This window comes from Catharus ustulatus, chromosome 5 (genome assembly GCF_009819885.2).
Source record: "Catharus ustulatus isolate bCatUst1 chromosome 5, bCatUst1.pri.v2, whole genome shotgun sequence".
NCBI classification, from domain to species: Eukaryota; Metazoa; Chordata; class Aves; order Passeriformes; family Turdidae; genus Catharus; species Catharus ustulatus.
In genome coordinates, this window is record NC_046225.1 from 60,738,884 (window position 1) to 60,755,788 (window position 16,905).

Sequence of the window (16,905 nt, forward strand, 5' to 3'; positions counted from 1 at the left end):
AATAAACCAGATGATCATTCCTTCACTCTATAAATATTATAATGGTTTATCTTTGGTATGAAATCTCTTGTGAATTTTGGTAGCAGAAGAAATAACTAGTCTAGGACACTTCCATACCATAGAGTGGCAATACTAAAACCTAGGGATTTAACTTCTTGCTTCTATGCAAAAGCCATTTGTGCTCACAAATGTACCCTATAATCTCCCAGCTGTTTTTGCAGCTCTGCCTGATGGTCATCTTCTACATCTTTGCCTTGATTTTGTTCCAGCAGTGGCAAAAAGCTACGGAGGGTGGAGGTGCAGTATCTGTTCCAACGTGTTGGGCGCGTTGGTCTCCATTCCATAATCTTATCTTTTAATATTTTTTCAATCCTGCAATAAGATAGACTGATTATTACAATTCTAGTATTGGACATCTGAACTGATCTCCCTTGGCAGACAGCGCAGATTCTGAGAACCACACATAACCTCAGTTAAACTTACTGCTCACTAAAAGTGCAGAAAAGCCAACGTAGCTGTGTAGTAATGTCTGCATTGTCAGTGTTTGCCATGGGCTTACAACCCCTTTTTAGTTTACACCCTCTCCTCTCATGCCCCCACAGCATTTTGTTCTTTGTGAAATAGTAGAGCAATGACTGATTAGTCTTTCTACTGACAATCTCTATTGAAGAAAGAATTTTAAAAAGCCCTGAAACAATAGCTTCTTATTTTTTAGGTCATTCTGGAATTGAAAGCAGATTTTTAGAACCTAGGCATGACTACCTAGGAAAGCTCTGGTATTAGCACTGATGGCACTTGTTCTGGAGGTAGCATTACCTGCTCTGTAGTTCCAGTGCAGCAGCCTTATCCGAATGCTCATAAGTTAGTTCTTCAGGCTAGCAATAAATAAAATAAATATTAAAACAATCTCTTCTAAACATGTAACAATATAACTTCAGGAGTTTCTGCCTTGATGATGCTCACAGGAGTCTACAGTTATGCTAAAATAACCTATTCTTTGACAGAGACATAATAAAAATTTAACTAGATATTTGTGTGCAATTCTGGTTTTCTTTTCCCCCACAGTAAATTTCAACTGCTTACACCTTTGGTATCTGTACAGAAATTTCTGGCTTTTTACTAAGGATGTTCATATAGGTTGAAAAAATGCTGTCTTCTTAGCCATGAGACTTTACTTTTTCTTTATAATACTGAGCTGCTACCTAAGATATGTTTGTGCTTAAGATTTATCCCATTTACTTCACTGTTGCCCTAAGATCTTACATAGACAGTTAGAGGGCAAAAGCATTAATTCTGTATAAAATCAACTTTTTGCAGTATTCCTGCTTTCTTTTTTATAAAGGAGTAAGTGGGAATATTTTTAAAAAACAATGCTATTACAGAAATATATTTATCTGAAGAAGTCCAAAGAAATTAGTATTTGCTTCTTTATACCAAGTGTGATGTCTCAACCCCCCTTTTTGAGTTGGCAATAGATCCATCAATACCTGAATGCTGCGGAGACCAGGGAATGGCAAACTTCTTGAAAAGAAAGGCTTCCAATGTTTTGGTTTGCTGACATCAAAATTTATCCTTCCTGGGGAATCATATTCTTGCAGATTAAACCAAATCTACAGGAAAGCAAATTTGGTTTAGCTTTCAGCATATAATCACAGCTATGGAACACGTTCCATTTACATAGCAATAAAATACTATATCATGTTAACCTCCAGTAGCAATTTTTTCTGCTGTTCTGAGCTGTATTTCCACAGCCTTGGACTACTGCACAATTCTGATTAAATTCCTCCCACAACCCAACCCAGTGCTGCTGTGGCTGTGATGCCTGGTAGCTGCTGCACCAATGCTCTTTTAAGTGTATCAAGCAGAATACAAGCAGACACAAAAGACACAGCTTCTGTGCACATTTTGTCAGCAAGTAGAACCCATGTCTTGCACTCCCCTTCTTTACAGACATTCATTTTGGCCTCTGTGCCTAATATGGAGCATACAGGCACTGTAGGATTCTTGTTCAAACAACCTTTAAATACCTATTTCTAAGGCTGCAAAATGTACCAGCACTTGCTATGTAAGTGTGTGTGCCCCTTTGTAACTGAGGTTCTGTGTAGAGCCTTCTAGGACAGCTGGTTCTGCCCCAGCCAAACCAAACGACCCTACCACTCCTCAAAATGCTTTCAGTGAAAGAAGTGACACTTTTAAAATAAATGTGCTTTAGAATATTAAATTCCCTTCTAAAGTTAGCATCTGTGTTTAGAATAAAACATGGAAGATTAAACAACAAAACAAAACTCATAATGCATGACATTCCAAAAAACTGAGGAGCAAACTTTTAAACTCATCTTCCAGTTCCCATTCAAATAAACCCTAGGGTTTTTTTTTTTGTTTGCCTTCTATTTTCTCATTTTCAGACTTTCATACATCTTTCTACCTTGTTATCATGTCCCTGTTTGTGTCCTCAGAACACAAGGGGGGTCTGGCTTCCAGCCAAGACATGGAATGCTGCTGGCAGGACAGTTCCCAGGGTTTCTGAGCCCCTAGGTTCAGCTCCCAGCCTGTGGCTACTCCTTCACCTGCCCAGAGCTGCACAGCTCTTACCCCTCCTCTCTGGCCCCACTATCTCAGAGAGTTTACAGCCACACAGTGAATAATATATTATGAACATGCACTAGTATTACTTGTGTATTTTCAAATAATTGGGAGGACTTGATGCCAGGCAGAAAATCAGTATTGTTTTTGTGCCCTGAAGTGCCAGCTCTGTGTTGTGCACATCGAACCATTCAGGCTGTGCCTAGTGTCACATGGGCAACTCAAGTGACTCATTTATATTCTTTTTCTCATTTTTCAGTCACATTTCACCTGCAAACTATTATCTTTGAGGAATGACTACTCCTCACCTAAGCAGGCCATCCACTCTAGGAAACATGTAAGTAAAACTCAGTAAAGAAAATTACATTAACAGATCTCTTGATCGACCTAAATGCTGATGAAAAAAATCTTCCTATTTAAAAGTAGCTGAAAAACCTACTTAATATTTAATAATATTTCTAATAATTGATAGTATAAATATGTTTACAATGATGAACAAATGATGCCAAAGGTTAAAAAAAATCAAGTTATTAACCCTTATGTGTATAGAAATGTGACAAGACTGGGCACACTTACATTATCAGAGCTGATCAGACAGTACACATTTTGTAAGGGGCAGAAAGTATCATACTGCCCATAAAAACATCCAGTACTGGGATTCCAAATTACATACTGACTTTGTTCTAAAGTTAATACATATGCAGTTGGTCCCTAGGAGAGAAAAAAAAAAAGTATGAGAAAGATGTTTGAAAACTGGCTACAAAGACAGCATGCTTTGTATTCTTTGGAATACTAGATTTTTACTATTGAGGTTGATGGTTCTTTTAAGGGCAAACTGCTTGGAAGAATTTACAGGTTCATTACAGTTCAACACTTACATAATAATGTGGCAGAGAAGTGTCAGACATGCAGAGCTCTGAGCCATTCCTAACATACAAATTCTGAAAGCTGTCTTGTCTCAGCTACAAACAGATGTGAAATTCCACATACTGCAATGTTCACCAGATGCCACTTCAGTATCAACACATCCTGCTTGGTTACTGCCAAAGCTCTCATCTGTGGGCAAACACTGAGCTGAAGGACTTCCACCTAGGCAGCACACTCTGTGTCTCAGCCATCAGCCTTCCTCTCAGGCACATAAGGAATTTCCCAGGTCTCTTTTTATTTATTCTCTATCAAGAATCCTTCAACTGCTCTTCTATGTTCTTGTCATCCCTTATATCTTCCAGGTATCATGAAATACCTGGAATAAATCCCCTCCTGACAAAATGCTTTATTAATGACTAGCACCTCCATCAGATTTTGAGGGGAAGGAATGTACCTGTTCCTGTCACTGCAGTATCTCAGAATGTGCTTAAGAAACTAGCTTAGACAGAAATTTTTAGCAAAAAAACCCTTTCACATGTATGTAGAAATTTGCAATATAAACAGTTACCACCTTTTCAAAAAGAGCAGTATTGGTTAGTTGGAAATCTGAGTGCTTCCCTGAGAACAAAGGCATCTCCCAAGCAGCCAGACAACCTCAGTTCTGGGCCAGTCCGACGCAGCTGCTGCCACAGTGGCTCCCAGCAGCCCAAGGCAGAGCAGACTTCACCTGGCTGCTTTAAAGTGGGCAGAGGGAGAGGGACTTGTCCAGCCTGAACCAATCCATCTTTACTGTTGCTGCAGCTCTGCCATCAGCCAGAGAGAGAATCAGCAGATGTGTGTGACCACTAAGAATCCCTGGCATGCTCCTAGCCCTTTCCTATCACCCCTGAACCTGTATCAAATCCCACACAAACTCTGTCAGAATCTGTGTATCTGTGACTGAGATGCTGTGAGGGGACTGCCTCCACCAATTTGCTCTGGACACACCATTTATACAAGCTAATCAAGGGTTACAGATGCTTGGTATTGTATGGTGACAACTACTACCAGTTTAAGCATGGAAGGAGAGGTCCATGAAAAAAAACTCAGGCATATACTAAGATATACTTTCAATTTCTTATTTGCTTCTCTGAAAAGAATCAGTTCCCAGCACCAATGTTTAGATAATATCCTGGAAAAACATCCCAGCAAGAAACAACTATCCATTGCTGGGAGGCAAAGACTTCACAAAATAAAAGTTAATACTTAGGGCAAACAAAAGAATTCTCTTACCTCAGGTATGGCATTTCCAATGATAAGCCAGGCTTTTTTCCCCATACCAAGAAAATAATTACACAAGAGCACAGCGTGTTCTTCCTCATCTCCCGCCAGAAGATAAAGAAATTGCTAATTGAGGTATTAAAAAAGAAAAAAAAAGGTTTCTAGGCAGTAATCAACTCAGAATATTTGATAATGTTTAACACATCTGAAGCAGGGAGTCCTCTCAGATCTCTGCAATTGATCTTTATCAATTATTGGTCACTGCTTCAACACACAGCATGAAGAATGATTGGTGTGAGAATCCATGAGATCAGAGATCTTATCATAAGAACGAGGGTCTTTGTCTTTTTTAGAAAGACCGTTTTTCAGAAAAGTTCTGAGATGATAAAAACTTCATCTATGATAAACAATGCCTGCTGTTACTCTCTAAATGACAGGATTTGTGTGACAGAGAAGGCCAAATATCCCATTATTGCTTACGCTACATGCAGTGTCTTTTCTGTAGCTCCTTGGAATGACAATGATCCATTTTAAGTCTAGTTGTAAAGTCTCCATCCCTTCACTTGTGCATGACTATGACATTATGAACTGGTTTATAAATAAGAAAAAATGGGAGATGCTTAGAAGCCTTAATGTATTCTTAGCCTATTGCAGCCTATGAAAGACAAAATTTTTGGCTGAGATCAGAATAAGCAATTTCTTTCAAGCTTTGGTCATTATTCTTTGAAATAAATGGCTCAAAGAAAAATATTCCTCACAATAACAGAATTATAGAATAATTTGGTCTGAAGAGACCTCAAGAGCTAATCTAGTACAACCTCCCTCCAAAAACAGTGGGCACTAGGATGTTCCATCACATTCAAGAGGATGAAGAACTTTAAAATCCATTGCTTACATCTGATGTACTCCATAAATCACAAATTCCAGCAAATGACACACTATCTGGCAAAAAAGGAATCAAAGCAACGTATCGAGCCACTAGTTCCTGCAAGGAAACAAAACAGAGCAGGTCACACCTTTAATTCAAAATACTCTAGTGCTGTTATACCAGATGTGAATATTGTGTTCCACTCAATGACAAAACACTGAATAACCTCAGTACAGTAGCAGCTAGCTCATTTCAGAACTTGTATCAAAGACTGATATGATTTACTGCCATTGAGGTTAGGCATAATTCTTTGTTTTTTAAAGGACAATACTCATTAATAATACACTTATCTTTTTCCCCTGGGAAGACAAATATTATTTTACAGTATCATTATAGTTGGACTTCTTGTATATGTATTTACACATAGTCGTTCATAGTCATTACTACTTTTATTTTGTATCTTTGTGGTTTTTCCTTTGCAAAAGGTGTAGCTGTACAGCAGAGGCACAAAGCTGGGCTTTGCTTATGTGAGCATGCACAGGCAAACAAACATCTTGAAATCTGTATCCCAGAGACTTCACTATATTTTCTAAGTACTTACTGCTGCTGTTTGAGATCTATCTGGGACAGCATCAAGAAGCTCCTGTGGCGGATTCAGAGGTTTGATATATCTGGTAATAAAAACTGTTTTTCCATCAAGGTCAATTACAGTTGTTAGGCACTGGCGGCTTGGAAACTTTGATGTACATTCAGCTTCATATTTTTCTGCTGCCTGGAGCAATTTCTCATCTTCTTGGCTATCAAACTTCAAAAGACAGTAGAATTTACATAAAATCAGTTTTATATGTAGTTTGGACTTAAGTCTTTACTGTATTTGGCCATATTTCACCATTTAGAGGACAATAAAAAGTATTAAATTCTTTTCTAATAGCACTTTGAATTTGCCTTGTAGTACAAAGTTTTGCTTACAGACATAAAAGGGAGGTCAAGGCAATGGAAAATCAGGTAATTTGCATTTACTTATGAATGCTCATAATGATCTATATGTATATGCTGGCTTTATTAAAGCACTGAAAAATGCAGTGAAAGTCATGGCCAAGTAACACTGGGGGCATGAGGATGTAACACCACATATTAAGTCAAAAGTAAACAATTATGGTTAGGTACTAAACCTATGTGCTATTCCCACAGCACTCCATTAAAACCACAACTGACAATATAATAAAATCCCAGTGACTTTATATAAATTATACTGCAACAACACTCAATGCCAAAATATTTGCAGAGAAGGTTCAAGTGATTTTTAGATTAATCCTTATAATTCAGAGGTGTCTAAAATTTCCACATTTTTAAATGAGATTTTTCAGAAGCAAATGTAGGACTCGAAAGCATATATTAATTTTATAACAATGACAATGATTTCATGATGTCACCTAAGATGTCATCTTTTGAAGGTATTAAGATTGGACAAAATTATCTATTTAGAATTCCTTGTATGCTTCTAGTGGTGCTGAGATTTAAAAGTTCATCTTTTATTTTAAAGTTCATTTTTGTTTAAAATAAGCTACTTTTGTCATTTGTTACTCCTCTTCTCCTCAAACTAGCCTGCAGCTAAACCTCCAAATTAGAAGAGAGGGCACACAGTGGTGATCCTTCTCAACCATAATTAACAGCAGAAAACTAGAACCTCTGGCACATTATAAACTTAAATATAGCAATTTACTGCAAATATTACTGGCAAATAAACAATTACTATGTCACAGTTAAGTAACACAAACTGCAAAGATGTTGCTGAATGGCACAGACCCAAGCTAAATCTAAAACTGGGAGCAACAGGAGTATCTCAACTGATTTATTAATTTGTACCTTCTTAAGCATTTCATTCATCTAATAGAGGTTCAGGAAGGACAGCAGGAAAGAGAGGAAAAGTAAGTAAAGAAGTAAAAAAGGTATCACAAAATTAAAATTATGCTTAGCATCCTAAAACACTACACAAGCATTTCAAATTAATTGCAGGTCAGGAATAGAAAGAAAGCATGGCAAATTATTTAGTTATTTTTTCCCATAATATGCCAAACTCTTTCTTTAATATATGTGTTGCATCTGGAGAGTTGCAGCAAAGACTTGTAATGACTATTGTTGTTAGTCTAAGGCACTTCTGGTTCACTAATGGAACTGAAAAAAATAGCAGCTGCTGTTTAGGAATTATTACCAAGATCTCGAGGCATGCATGAAACCATAAATAATAAATGCTAATTTGAACAGCATAAACAAAGAAGCAAGAAAATACTCTTTGCACCTGCCACCTCCTTTTTGTCCACTGTTCACAAATACTCACATGAATGCTTTATTGTTCACACAAGTAAACTTGTTTACAGGAGAAACTACATACTCACAGCTAGGAATGCCAATTTGCTTTCTCTTAAGACAAAAATTGGATACCAGGGAAAAGTTATTTTTCATGCATTAAGTGCACATCTCACTTAATGGTGCATCTAATTAAACTGAACTGAGATAAAAAAAATCAAATAAACCACTCCAAATTTGAATTAATGTCCTTCTGTACATTGCAGAATGTGTTCTGCAGTCATGTCCTTTGGTACATTATGGAGAGCTATTAATATGCACCTCAAGAACTGCACCACTGGAAACAAAGAGCAAGAGTGTGATGAATTAGTGATTAGTTACCTTCTCTCTGACAGACTCCCCAGGGATGAGCTGTGGCTCAATGGTAATAAACAGTGTTATATATGAGCCCTCACTCAGATTTCGCACAGAATCATAACCTCTCTCCATGCCCATGTTCTTTTCTTTGCTGTAGCCAAGGAGGACTGGAGGAATATTGACCTTAAACGTACCATCAATCTACAACAGATATAGAGAAATACTTCTCATTAAAAGCAAAAGTTCCCTCTCCCATAAATTTGCTATTTGTGTCTGCATATTTTTTTATTTTGATTGCTATTTTAAGTTACAGAATAATAAAATGAAAGAATATAACATTTATGTTGATTAACTGTAGGGAAAACATGAGATATCTTATTGTTAAATATATTAATCATAACTTGATTTCAGCCTCTCTTGCATGAACACTAATATTTAATGAAACAGAAATCATACACACCAGTTCACAGAGAAAGAAAGAATGACAGCCTTTCAGTACTTTCCTTTCAAACAGCAAACTCTACATGGCTCTGTTCACCTGGAAAAATGAAAAAATGGCAAAATATGACTGTGCTTCTGAAGGCAGCAGCAGACCAACAGGCCTTTGCCTATGAGTGGTGTGGGAATGATGCTCACAGATGCACCCTCTTCCTTGCACAACCTACTGATGCTTCTTGGGTGGGACTGGAGCTGGGCCCATTTATCCAGCTTCCACATGGAAGTGCTCTGACAGACTCACGAGCCCTTTGCAGCTCCCCCTGAGCTATCCTCCCAAACAGAGAATAAGGGTTTTCTGAAGGGCTGGGTGAGACAAGAGATGGCAGGCCCCACACCTGCTTGGGCAGGTTTCAGTAGTGGAAGTATCCAGCTTTAAAAGAAAAGCAAAAAAATTAAGCTCCTGATTTGGACACAATAAAGGCAATTGCCACCAGAAAGGGTATCTTGAGTGGATGTGGAAAAAGAACAGATGACTCACTGACCTGGCTCATCAAACTTTTAAGAACAAAATTAAGTTTTGATGAGGAGAAAACTAAATATATCACTCAAAATTTCTGCTCCAGTATCTAAGAACAGGATGATGAAATGCTTAATTTGCTATTGAAATTCAGTTACTAGATGCACCTTGATACAACCACTATGCTGATCAGGCGTTTTCATATTCCATATGAAATCCTGTTCAAATGCAAAGAATCTCTACTGCTGGGAGGATCGATACAAGCACTCACACTCTGCTTATGCAATCACAAACTCCAACACCTCCTCAAAGAGAGTCAGAAGAGTATCTGACAGGAATTCTGGAGCTACTCTGGTTCTACAGCAGAAAGACCAAGCAGTTGAAGAACAGAGGTTGACATCAGTAGGGGAAATCCTTAAAGATGGATTGTGGATGGTGGTTTGTCCTTCAATAGCATTGGTAAGAAGTCTGTTAAAACGCCAAGTCTGTCCATTAAGTCTCTCAGGACTGTGAGCAGACAAACTGCCCAGGTGGATTTCATTCATTCAACATGGAACAATTCCCTAAAAATGAGCACTGGATCATGTTGTTTCTTGTTTGTTGACCTATAGCAATGGTGGTCACATTATGGGACATTGTCTGCACAGGATGGCCAAAGACTCATGAAAAGAAGGTCAGTTCTTCTTACTACAGTAATTTCACGACTATAAGGCGCACCCTTTTGACTAAGATTTTCCCCCGAACCCGGAAGTGTGCCTTATAGTCCGGTGCGTCTTATACAATGTACAAAGTTGCGAAATTTTCCAACACGGAAGTGCGAGCCCGCAACAGTCCTGAGCCAAGCGGAACCCACCCAGCGGCGGCATCGGGGCAGTGCTGGGCCGGGGCAAGCCTGGCGGCATTGGGGCAGCACCGGCGCGGCGGCAAAGTTGGCAGTAGCGGAGCAACCTGGGTGTGGGGGGGAAAGCCCGGCGGTACAGCCTGGGTGGTGGGGGAAAGCCGGCGGCATCGGGGCAGTGGTGGCGCGGGGGGGGGCAACGGCGGTGCGGGGCAAGCCTGCCGGCATCGGGGCACCCAGAGCGCGGGGGCAGCGCAGAGCTGCCAGAGCGCTTGTGGGGCGTGGGGAGGGAGGGAGCGGGCTGCCGCAGAAGCTGCAAGCCGTGGCCCCCAAAGCAGCGCCGCTGCGGCCCCGAAAGTGAAGTAGTGCTGCTGCCACAGCCCCAAAAGCAGCGCCGCTGCGGCCCTGAAAGCAAAGCAGTGCAGCGTCCCCGAAGGCAGCGCTGCCACCGTGGCCCTGAAAAGTAAAGCAGCACCGCCGCCGCGGCCCCGAAAGCACCACTGGCCCCCGTTGCGGCCCCGAGCTGCCCCGAACCACCGCCGCCCTGAGCCCCACCTTGCCAGCCGGCACCAGGGGCGGGCAGGAGTGCCAGGCCCCGTGCACGGGGAGGACGCTTGGGGCTGCGCTGAAAGGCTACGCCAATCTGTGAAAAATGTTTGCAAATTGAGCACCTGCCAGTAAACTCCACGATCGCGGGATTCCGTTACTAATTAGTCACTTTGTTGCACGTGGCACGGATCCTCACTGCAAAAAAACAAGTGCGCCTTATAGTCCGGTGCACCTTATATGATCTACAAAGTTGCGAAATTTGCCAGCTCCTGGGGGGTGCGCCTTACAGTCCAGTGCGCCTTATGGTCGTGAAATTACGGTACTTACATCTTCTTTAAAATCACTGAAGGCTTCATGCTACAGGGTACCACAGACCTCAAACAGATAAATTAACTGATTAACCTCCCAAGTTGAAGGGAGCATAGTATCAATGAACTAGCACAAACAAGTGGACTAAGCCTGGTTAGACATACACTGTCCAAAATTTCTCAGCAATGAAAAGTATCCCATGCTTTCCTAATTCCCATGACAATTACATTCTGTTATGCTTTGCAGCTAGCCCAAGAAAACCACTTTGATCATCAAGCACTGCACTCAAATTAAACAAGACTCCTATACCCTTTCTCTCCACCCAAAGAATCTGGGAGGCTCAGAGTATTCCTTGAAGTCCTTAAGGTTCTGAAAAGTGCCCCATATGGCCACAGAACAGCAAATGAAGAATGTGTCATTAGGAATGCAACTGATGTCTCAGCTTCTTCCTTCATGAAGATTCTGACTTTTGTGATCAGATGATCACATAAAAGCAACTGCCATGCAGAAGTCCTACAGCTGTATTACAATAGGATAGGACTACCAATGAAAAGAAGCAGTTTCCTTGTATGAGTCCAGGATGAGTGGCTGGGCAAAAAAAATTATTTCCTCTGTGAAGAAGTGCATGTTTTACTACTACTGCCATGACTAAGTCTTGCTATTTCTTGAAAAAAGCTTGTTTTGAAAAGTTCTAAAAATGGAAGAAGGAACAGACTGGGAAAGGCAAAGATCAAAATCTTGTGATTCATGGAAAATGTGAAAAAAAAGCTCAGTCAAATATCCTCACCTATCTAGGTGATTCTATTCCTAGTTCATCTATCTAGGCGGTGCAATACCAGAGCCCTCAAAAGCCACTGAGAAAATCACCTAAAAAATCTGTGCTTTTAACCTTGCTACTGAAGGAAGCCAGGCTGCATTGTCACTGTTGAATATGTTTTATCTCTTCTCCCCTCAAAATCTTGAACTTACTGGGAAATACTCACCAAATCTGTCAAAAAAATTCTAGTTGTTTCAAAGACATCTTCAAACAATGCCATAAAAATAAACTAACAATTACAAAGAACACAATTAAATCTGACATTCAATTTCCAGTCCTTTTCCATTCTCAGTTCTGTATTTTACTTCAAATAAAATCACTTACCCTTGCTTGAAAATATATGGTAGTAAATGGAATCTTAACACATCCCAGCCAGTGTCTCTCAATGTGAGTGTGGATTCCACTTCCTCTTTCACGATCATCCTATTAAAAAGTTGCCCAACATAACACTTTGTAAGACAGCTTCATTTCCTTAAATTCAATAATTAATAAAAATTCTGTATTAATTTTCTGTAACTTTCAGTTCCATTACTAGTGCAGCAGTAATTATTCTGCACACTTTCCAAGCACAGCAGATGCTGAAAACATAAAAGAACATCACAGTCCATAATACAATGTGTTTGCACTTTTAAGGCCTGTATAATCTGTGATGGAGAACTTAAAACTCTGACAAGGAGTCCATAAGACTCTTCCCAGACAAAGTAAATGAAGCTCTGTCTTTTAATGAAATATTTTATTAGTAATTAGAAGAGCTTTTTGAAGTTAAAATTATATGAAAATCTAAGCAGACCCTGTGAAATGGAAAAACTGTTTTTATGTGTACTGCCCACCAGATTTCCAAATCCTATATGATCAGCCTAGAATTATTTTTAAGAAAACCTCTTGCATGACATCCAAGTTTCAAGAGTGTAGCTTTCTTCCTTCTGCTTCAACAAGTATCATTTCAGTTTCGTGGACAGAATTCTGTTCTCAGTGAAGTGTGTACATTATTCATTTTTGGGTTATGCTTTCAAGAATATTGTGTGCTGCTATTTTTGTGATTTGCTGAATTGACTAGGAAAGTTTTCACTGGATTCAACAGGGAAAGGAGTTATGCCAACACTGAGAGCCTACAAAAATTTATTGTTACTAGTACTTGCAATTTTTGTCTCATTCAAAAAAATTAATACAACCAACCAATAGATGGTTAGGGCTTTTTTTAATATTTCACCAAAGAGTTTGTAAAACAAGATGAGACAAAGTATAACAAGATAGTTAATAAAAAATACAAGAACTGGGATCAGTCATCTGGAATGATGTAAACAACTCTGATTAAGGTTAAGAACAGCATTCAGATTGCAATTCATGATGCTTCTCAATTTTAGGATCTCCAATTTCATTAAGTATTAGTAAAACACATTACATACACGTGTTCAACTCTAGCAGTATTTCATGTGGTAGAAGCTGAATTTGTACAAAGGTTAACGCTGTAAAGATTGCTCCCTCTGACAACCTTGCAGTATTGACTAGATATAAAATCATAAGGAATGACAAAATAAAGAAAAGAGAGGCACAGGAGGGGGAAAGTTATTACATGGAAAAAACTTGTTCTGACAACTTCAAAAAGCTCACAATGTTCTCTAATGTACACTGTCCTTCAATTATGAACTCACCTCTACAGCATCATGAAGTACTTCATCAAAAACATTAATGAAGACTTCATCTTTTACTGACTGCAAACTGTGGGTGCTGTAGTCACCATTAGGAGCTCTGAAGAGGTTAAATAAATCAAAAACGTGATTTGAACAGTACAGGAAAATGAGGAAAAACTACATGCTCAAATTAAATTATTGTTATTCAGAAAAAATTTGTTTTCATTCTGCCATACTTAAATGGAAGTTCAAGTTCCTCATTCCAGCAGGGGCTTGGACCTTCTGCTGTTGTTGTCCGGCAGACTGTACGCTGAAAAGAAACTTCTACAAAAGGACGGACCAAAACCTATAAACAGAAACCAAACCAAAGGAAACAGACCTCTGTGGAAATTCATCAGAGCACATAAAATAACACATTTCATGCATTTAGAAAAACATATGTTGTGGCAATCAGGCTGGTTCAGCCCAGATGTAAGTTTAATACACCTTAAATATTGCACATCATGGGTTTCTAAGCATTTATGAAGCTTTTAAAAATATGTTATACACTAGCATTTCCAAAAGTTTATGTGTATTCAGAATACTTGATGTATTTATATACACTGGCAAAACCACATTTTCTCCTGAGAAAAGCTACAGACTATCTAATCAAGGAAAGTAACTGAAACAGAACATGTGACCCAGCACCAGTGGAAAAAAGTACACTTGCATCCTCTTATCTGTAATCCAAGAAGCCTACAGCTACAATCCCAGTTGTCCCTGCAACTGGCTCTTATGACAGATAAGCAACTTCGCCCAGACAAAACAAACCCCTAATGTGATTAAAAATGCTTTATTTAACATTCAAACGCATATTGAATCTTTTCTACATTTCAAAAAGCTGCAATTTTGAAGGAAAATCATAAAGAAACCAGTGAAAACCCTGAAGGCCTTTCATCTTAATTCAGAAGGATGATAAATTTAGTTTTAAATAGTAAGCAATTGTAATTTCATAAGAATGGCTGTGCTGGTTTAGACTAGGAGTGTACTGGACCCAAAGTGCAGCCTGTGAAAACAGCTAGCAGCCAACACACACAGACAAGTAAGAACTGAGGAGGCATAGATGGTATTTTCTCCCACTACTCTTCCAGACTTCAAACATTTTCAGATGAAAGACTTTCTAAGTCTGTAATGATTTTTCTATTAAGTAACTCCCAGTGGATCATTCTTCCACATACTTGTCCAATATCCACTTCAGCACTAACAAATCTCTTTCATCCACAATACACATAAGCAACTTCTCTGGGCACTGACCAAATACTGAATGAAGAATCACAACCTTCTTTTGAAGGCTTGTTTTGAACCTAACTCTTACCAGCTCCATTTGCCCATCACTCACATTTGTACTTACAGTGCCAGGAAATAGTCAATCCTCACAGTGTCTATGACTCTGTGCCTTTCTACCCTATTTCTCCTCCTCTACTCGCAGTTATGGGTGTTCTGGTTGAAAGTCCCACCATTTTTCACTGGGCAGGAGCCATTCTGTCTGACATCCTTATCACCCTTCTCCGAACCTTTTGCAGCTTTACTCTTTTTAGGAGATGAAGGAGTGATCAAGGCAACCTTGCCAATTAGGTGTCTTTCTGAGGGTGAATGCTGCTGTCTGTGGAAAAGAGGAATGCTCACAGCTTCACAGAAAATGTCAGTTTTGTAAAATACCTGGTTTAATGCCCAATCCGGGCTGTTGGGTGAGCTTTGAGCTGATGGAGAGGCTGCAAACATCTCTTTAAAGGCCCTTGAAGATTTGGACGGCTGTTGAAGTTTGCTACAAGAGGAAACAGACAACAGCAACCAGAGAAGACAGAGAATTCATTACAAAATATGAATCCCTCACATTGTCTATTAGCCATACAGAATTCTGGAAATACTCCTGATGTTTTTTGTTACAATTTTAACCTTGGGAAGATATTTATTAGACCAAATAACAGAAATAAAATGCCAGAAATGGGTATTGAGTGGACACTTCTTACAAGCCTCATTGCTTGTGCCTGGTACTTTGTGCCTGGAGGCTCACTTTTCTGAAGAGTTTATCAACTGCAGACTTTTTTTCCCCCTACCCCACACAATCTCTTCGAGCTACAAGTTCTTAAGTTCAAGTACGTGAATCCCTGCAGAATTCATGAACAGTGTAGATCTTGTGCTATTCAGGCAAAGGCCTCTATGGCAAAAAAAATTTAAAGGAATATTACAGATTTGTCAACCCATGAGTGATGTAAGGGAAAATATATGTTAAAACATTTATTTTTATACTACTTCCATATAACTATTTTTTTTTGTGATAATATCACATTATAGACCATAAAAAAGTAACCATTCACGTATAAAGCAGCTCAAAATAAGATATCATAAGATATCATATCATAAAGATTGCATTGGGGTTTTAATTATTTTTGTAATTCTGGTAGTGAACTGAATTTTTCACCTTTTTCCTGTCAATTAATTGCTTTTCTCAGTATCAATTTATTTACAGAGTCCAACAGAACCTCTAATACAGTAAGAGAAAGAACAGCTGACGATGCTAAATTCTGTAGCTGCCCAGCTTGGAAATACCTCTGAGTTAAATGCAAGGGGTATTCATTTTGGGGGGGAGAGAGAGACAGAACACTGCATTAATACTTTGCTCCTGGAGCTGAACCAGACTGTTCAGAGTCTCTGCATGACACACCATCACGCAGTGCAGGCATTGTCTTAATGTGCCTGAGTGTAAAGGTCACCTTTAAAATTAGAGCCACATTAGGCTCACTCTATTAACTTAAATGGGTCATCAAGGAGAAGACCAACATGCTGCACTCAGGAGGCAAATATCGTGTTCCACAGTGAAGAACTGGATTTTAAAATATTTATTGTTAGTATTTAATTAAGATATTATGAATTAAAATTTCCCTGAGTATTATCAAGAGGCTTGCTTAAAGGATAATTCATCTGGTACTACCAGAGTTATAATGCTGTCAAAGCTGTAAGTTATCTTTCTGACAGTTTCTGGTAAAACATGTCTTGAATTTCACAGCTACTAAAAAATTCTTATATTAATCTACAAACTTACAGAATATCAGTCCTTTATCATCATTAATAGAAAGATAAATGTGTATGTGTGTATATATATATATATGTTTTTATCACAAGACTCAAAACAGTACACATGGCTGAATTGTAACATCTGTTGCTTCATCTGTCCTTATAACAGCAGAAGCCAGAAAAGGAATCTGTACTGGAAACAAGCTTTTAAACATACCTCATCACTGGTTTTCTCACTGGAATATCATAGGCTCTGACGATGTTCACTAACAGTTTAATGTCTCCATCTGATAAATTCTGTGCTGTGACCTTCTTCCTTTCTTTCCTCCTTGGCCTTAACGGCCGTTTTGGTTCTGCCAGTTTGAAGAGGCCAAGTCCCAAAATGCTAATAATCATAAACCAGGTATTTAGTCAGTTTTACATAGAATCCAGCATTCTACATGACACACATGAAAATTATGCACTAACACGAAAAGGAAATATTCACTCCTGCTAGTGCCAAACAAAACT

The 16,905-nt window shown here is 38.9% G+C and overlaps 1 protein-coding gene across 4 annotated transcripts in view; it reads right to left on the reverse strand.

Annotated features, from left to right (window-relative positions):
* The window catches only part of CC2D2A (coiled-coil and C2 domain containing 2A), a 56,678-nt gene that overhangs the window by 1,616 nt on the left and 38,157 nt on the right, over window positions 1-16,905 (reverse strand). For 2 of the 4 annotated variants that reach the window (XM_033060199.2, XM_033060198.2), the window contains exons 21-34: window positions 16,613-16,780; window positions 15,040-15,145; window positions 13,578-13,687; window positions 13,363-13,459; window positions 12,035-12,133; window positions 8,267-8,443; window positions 7,445-7,465; window positions 6,180-6,383; window positions 5,606-5,695; window positions 4,723-4,836; window positions 3,160-3,294; window positions 1,488-1,610; window positions 817-875; window positions 195-372 (exon numbers count right to left, since the gene is read on the reverse strand). In XM_033060199.2, coding sequence (XP_032916090.1) covers window positions 195-372; window positions 817-875; window positions 1,488-1,610; window positions 3,160-3,294; window positions 4,723-4,836; window positions 5,606-5,695; window positions 6,180-6,383; window positions 7,445-7,465; window positions 8,267-8,443; window positions 12,035-12,133; window positions 13,363-13,459; window positions 13,578-13,687; window positions 15,040-15,145; window positions 16,613-16,780 — 1,681 coding nt within the window. The remainder of the gene's footprint in view (window positions 1-194; window positions 373-816; window positions 876-1,487; window positions 1,611-3,159; window positions 3,295-4,722; window positions 4,837-5,605; window positions 5,696-6,179; window positions 6,384-7,444; window positions 7,466-8,266; window positions 8,444-12,034; window positions 12,134-13,362; window positions 13,460-13,577; window positions 13,688-15,039; window positions 15,146-16,612; window positions 16,781-16,905) is intronic. The other 2 variants (XM_033060201.2, XM_033060200.2) reach the window with 1 other exon arrangement.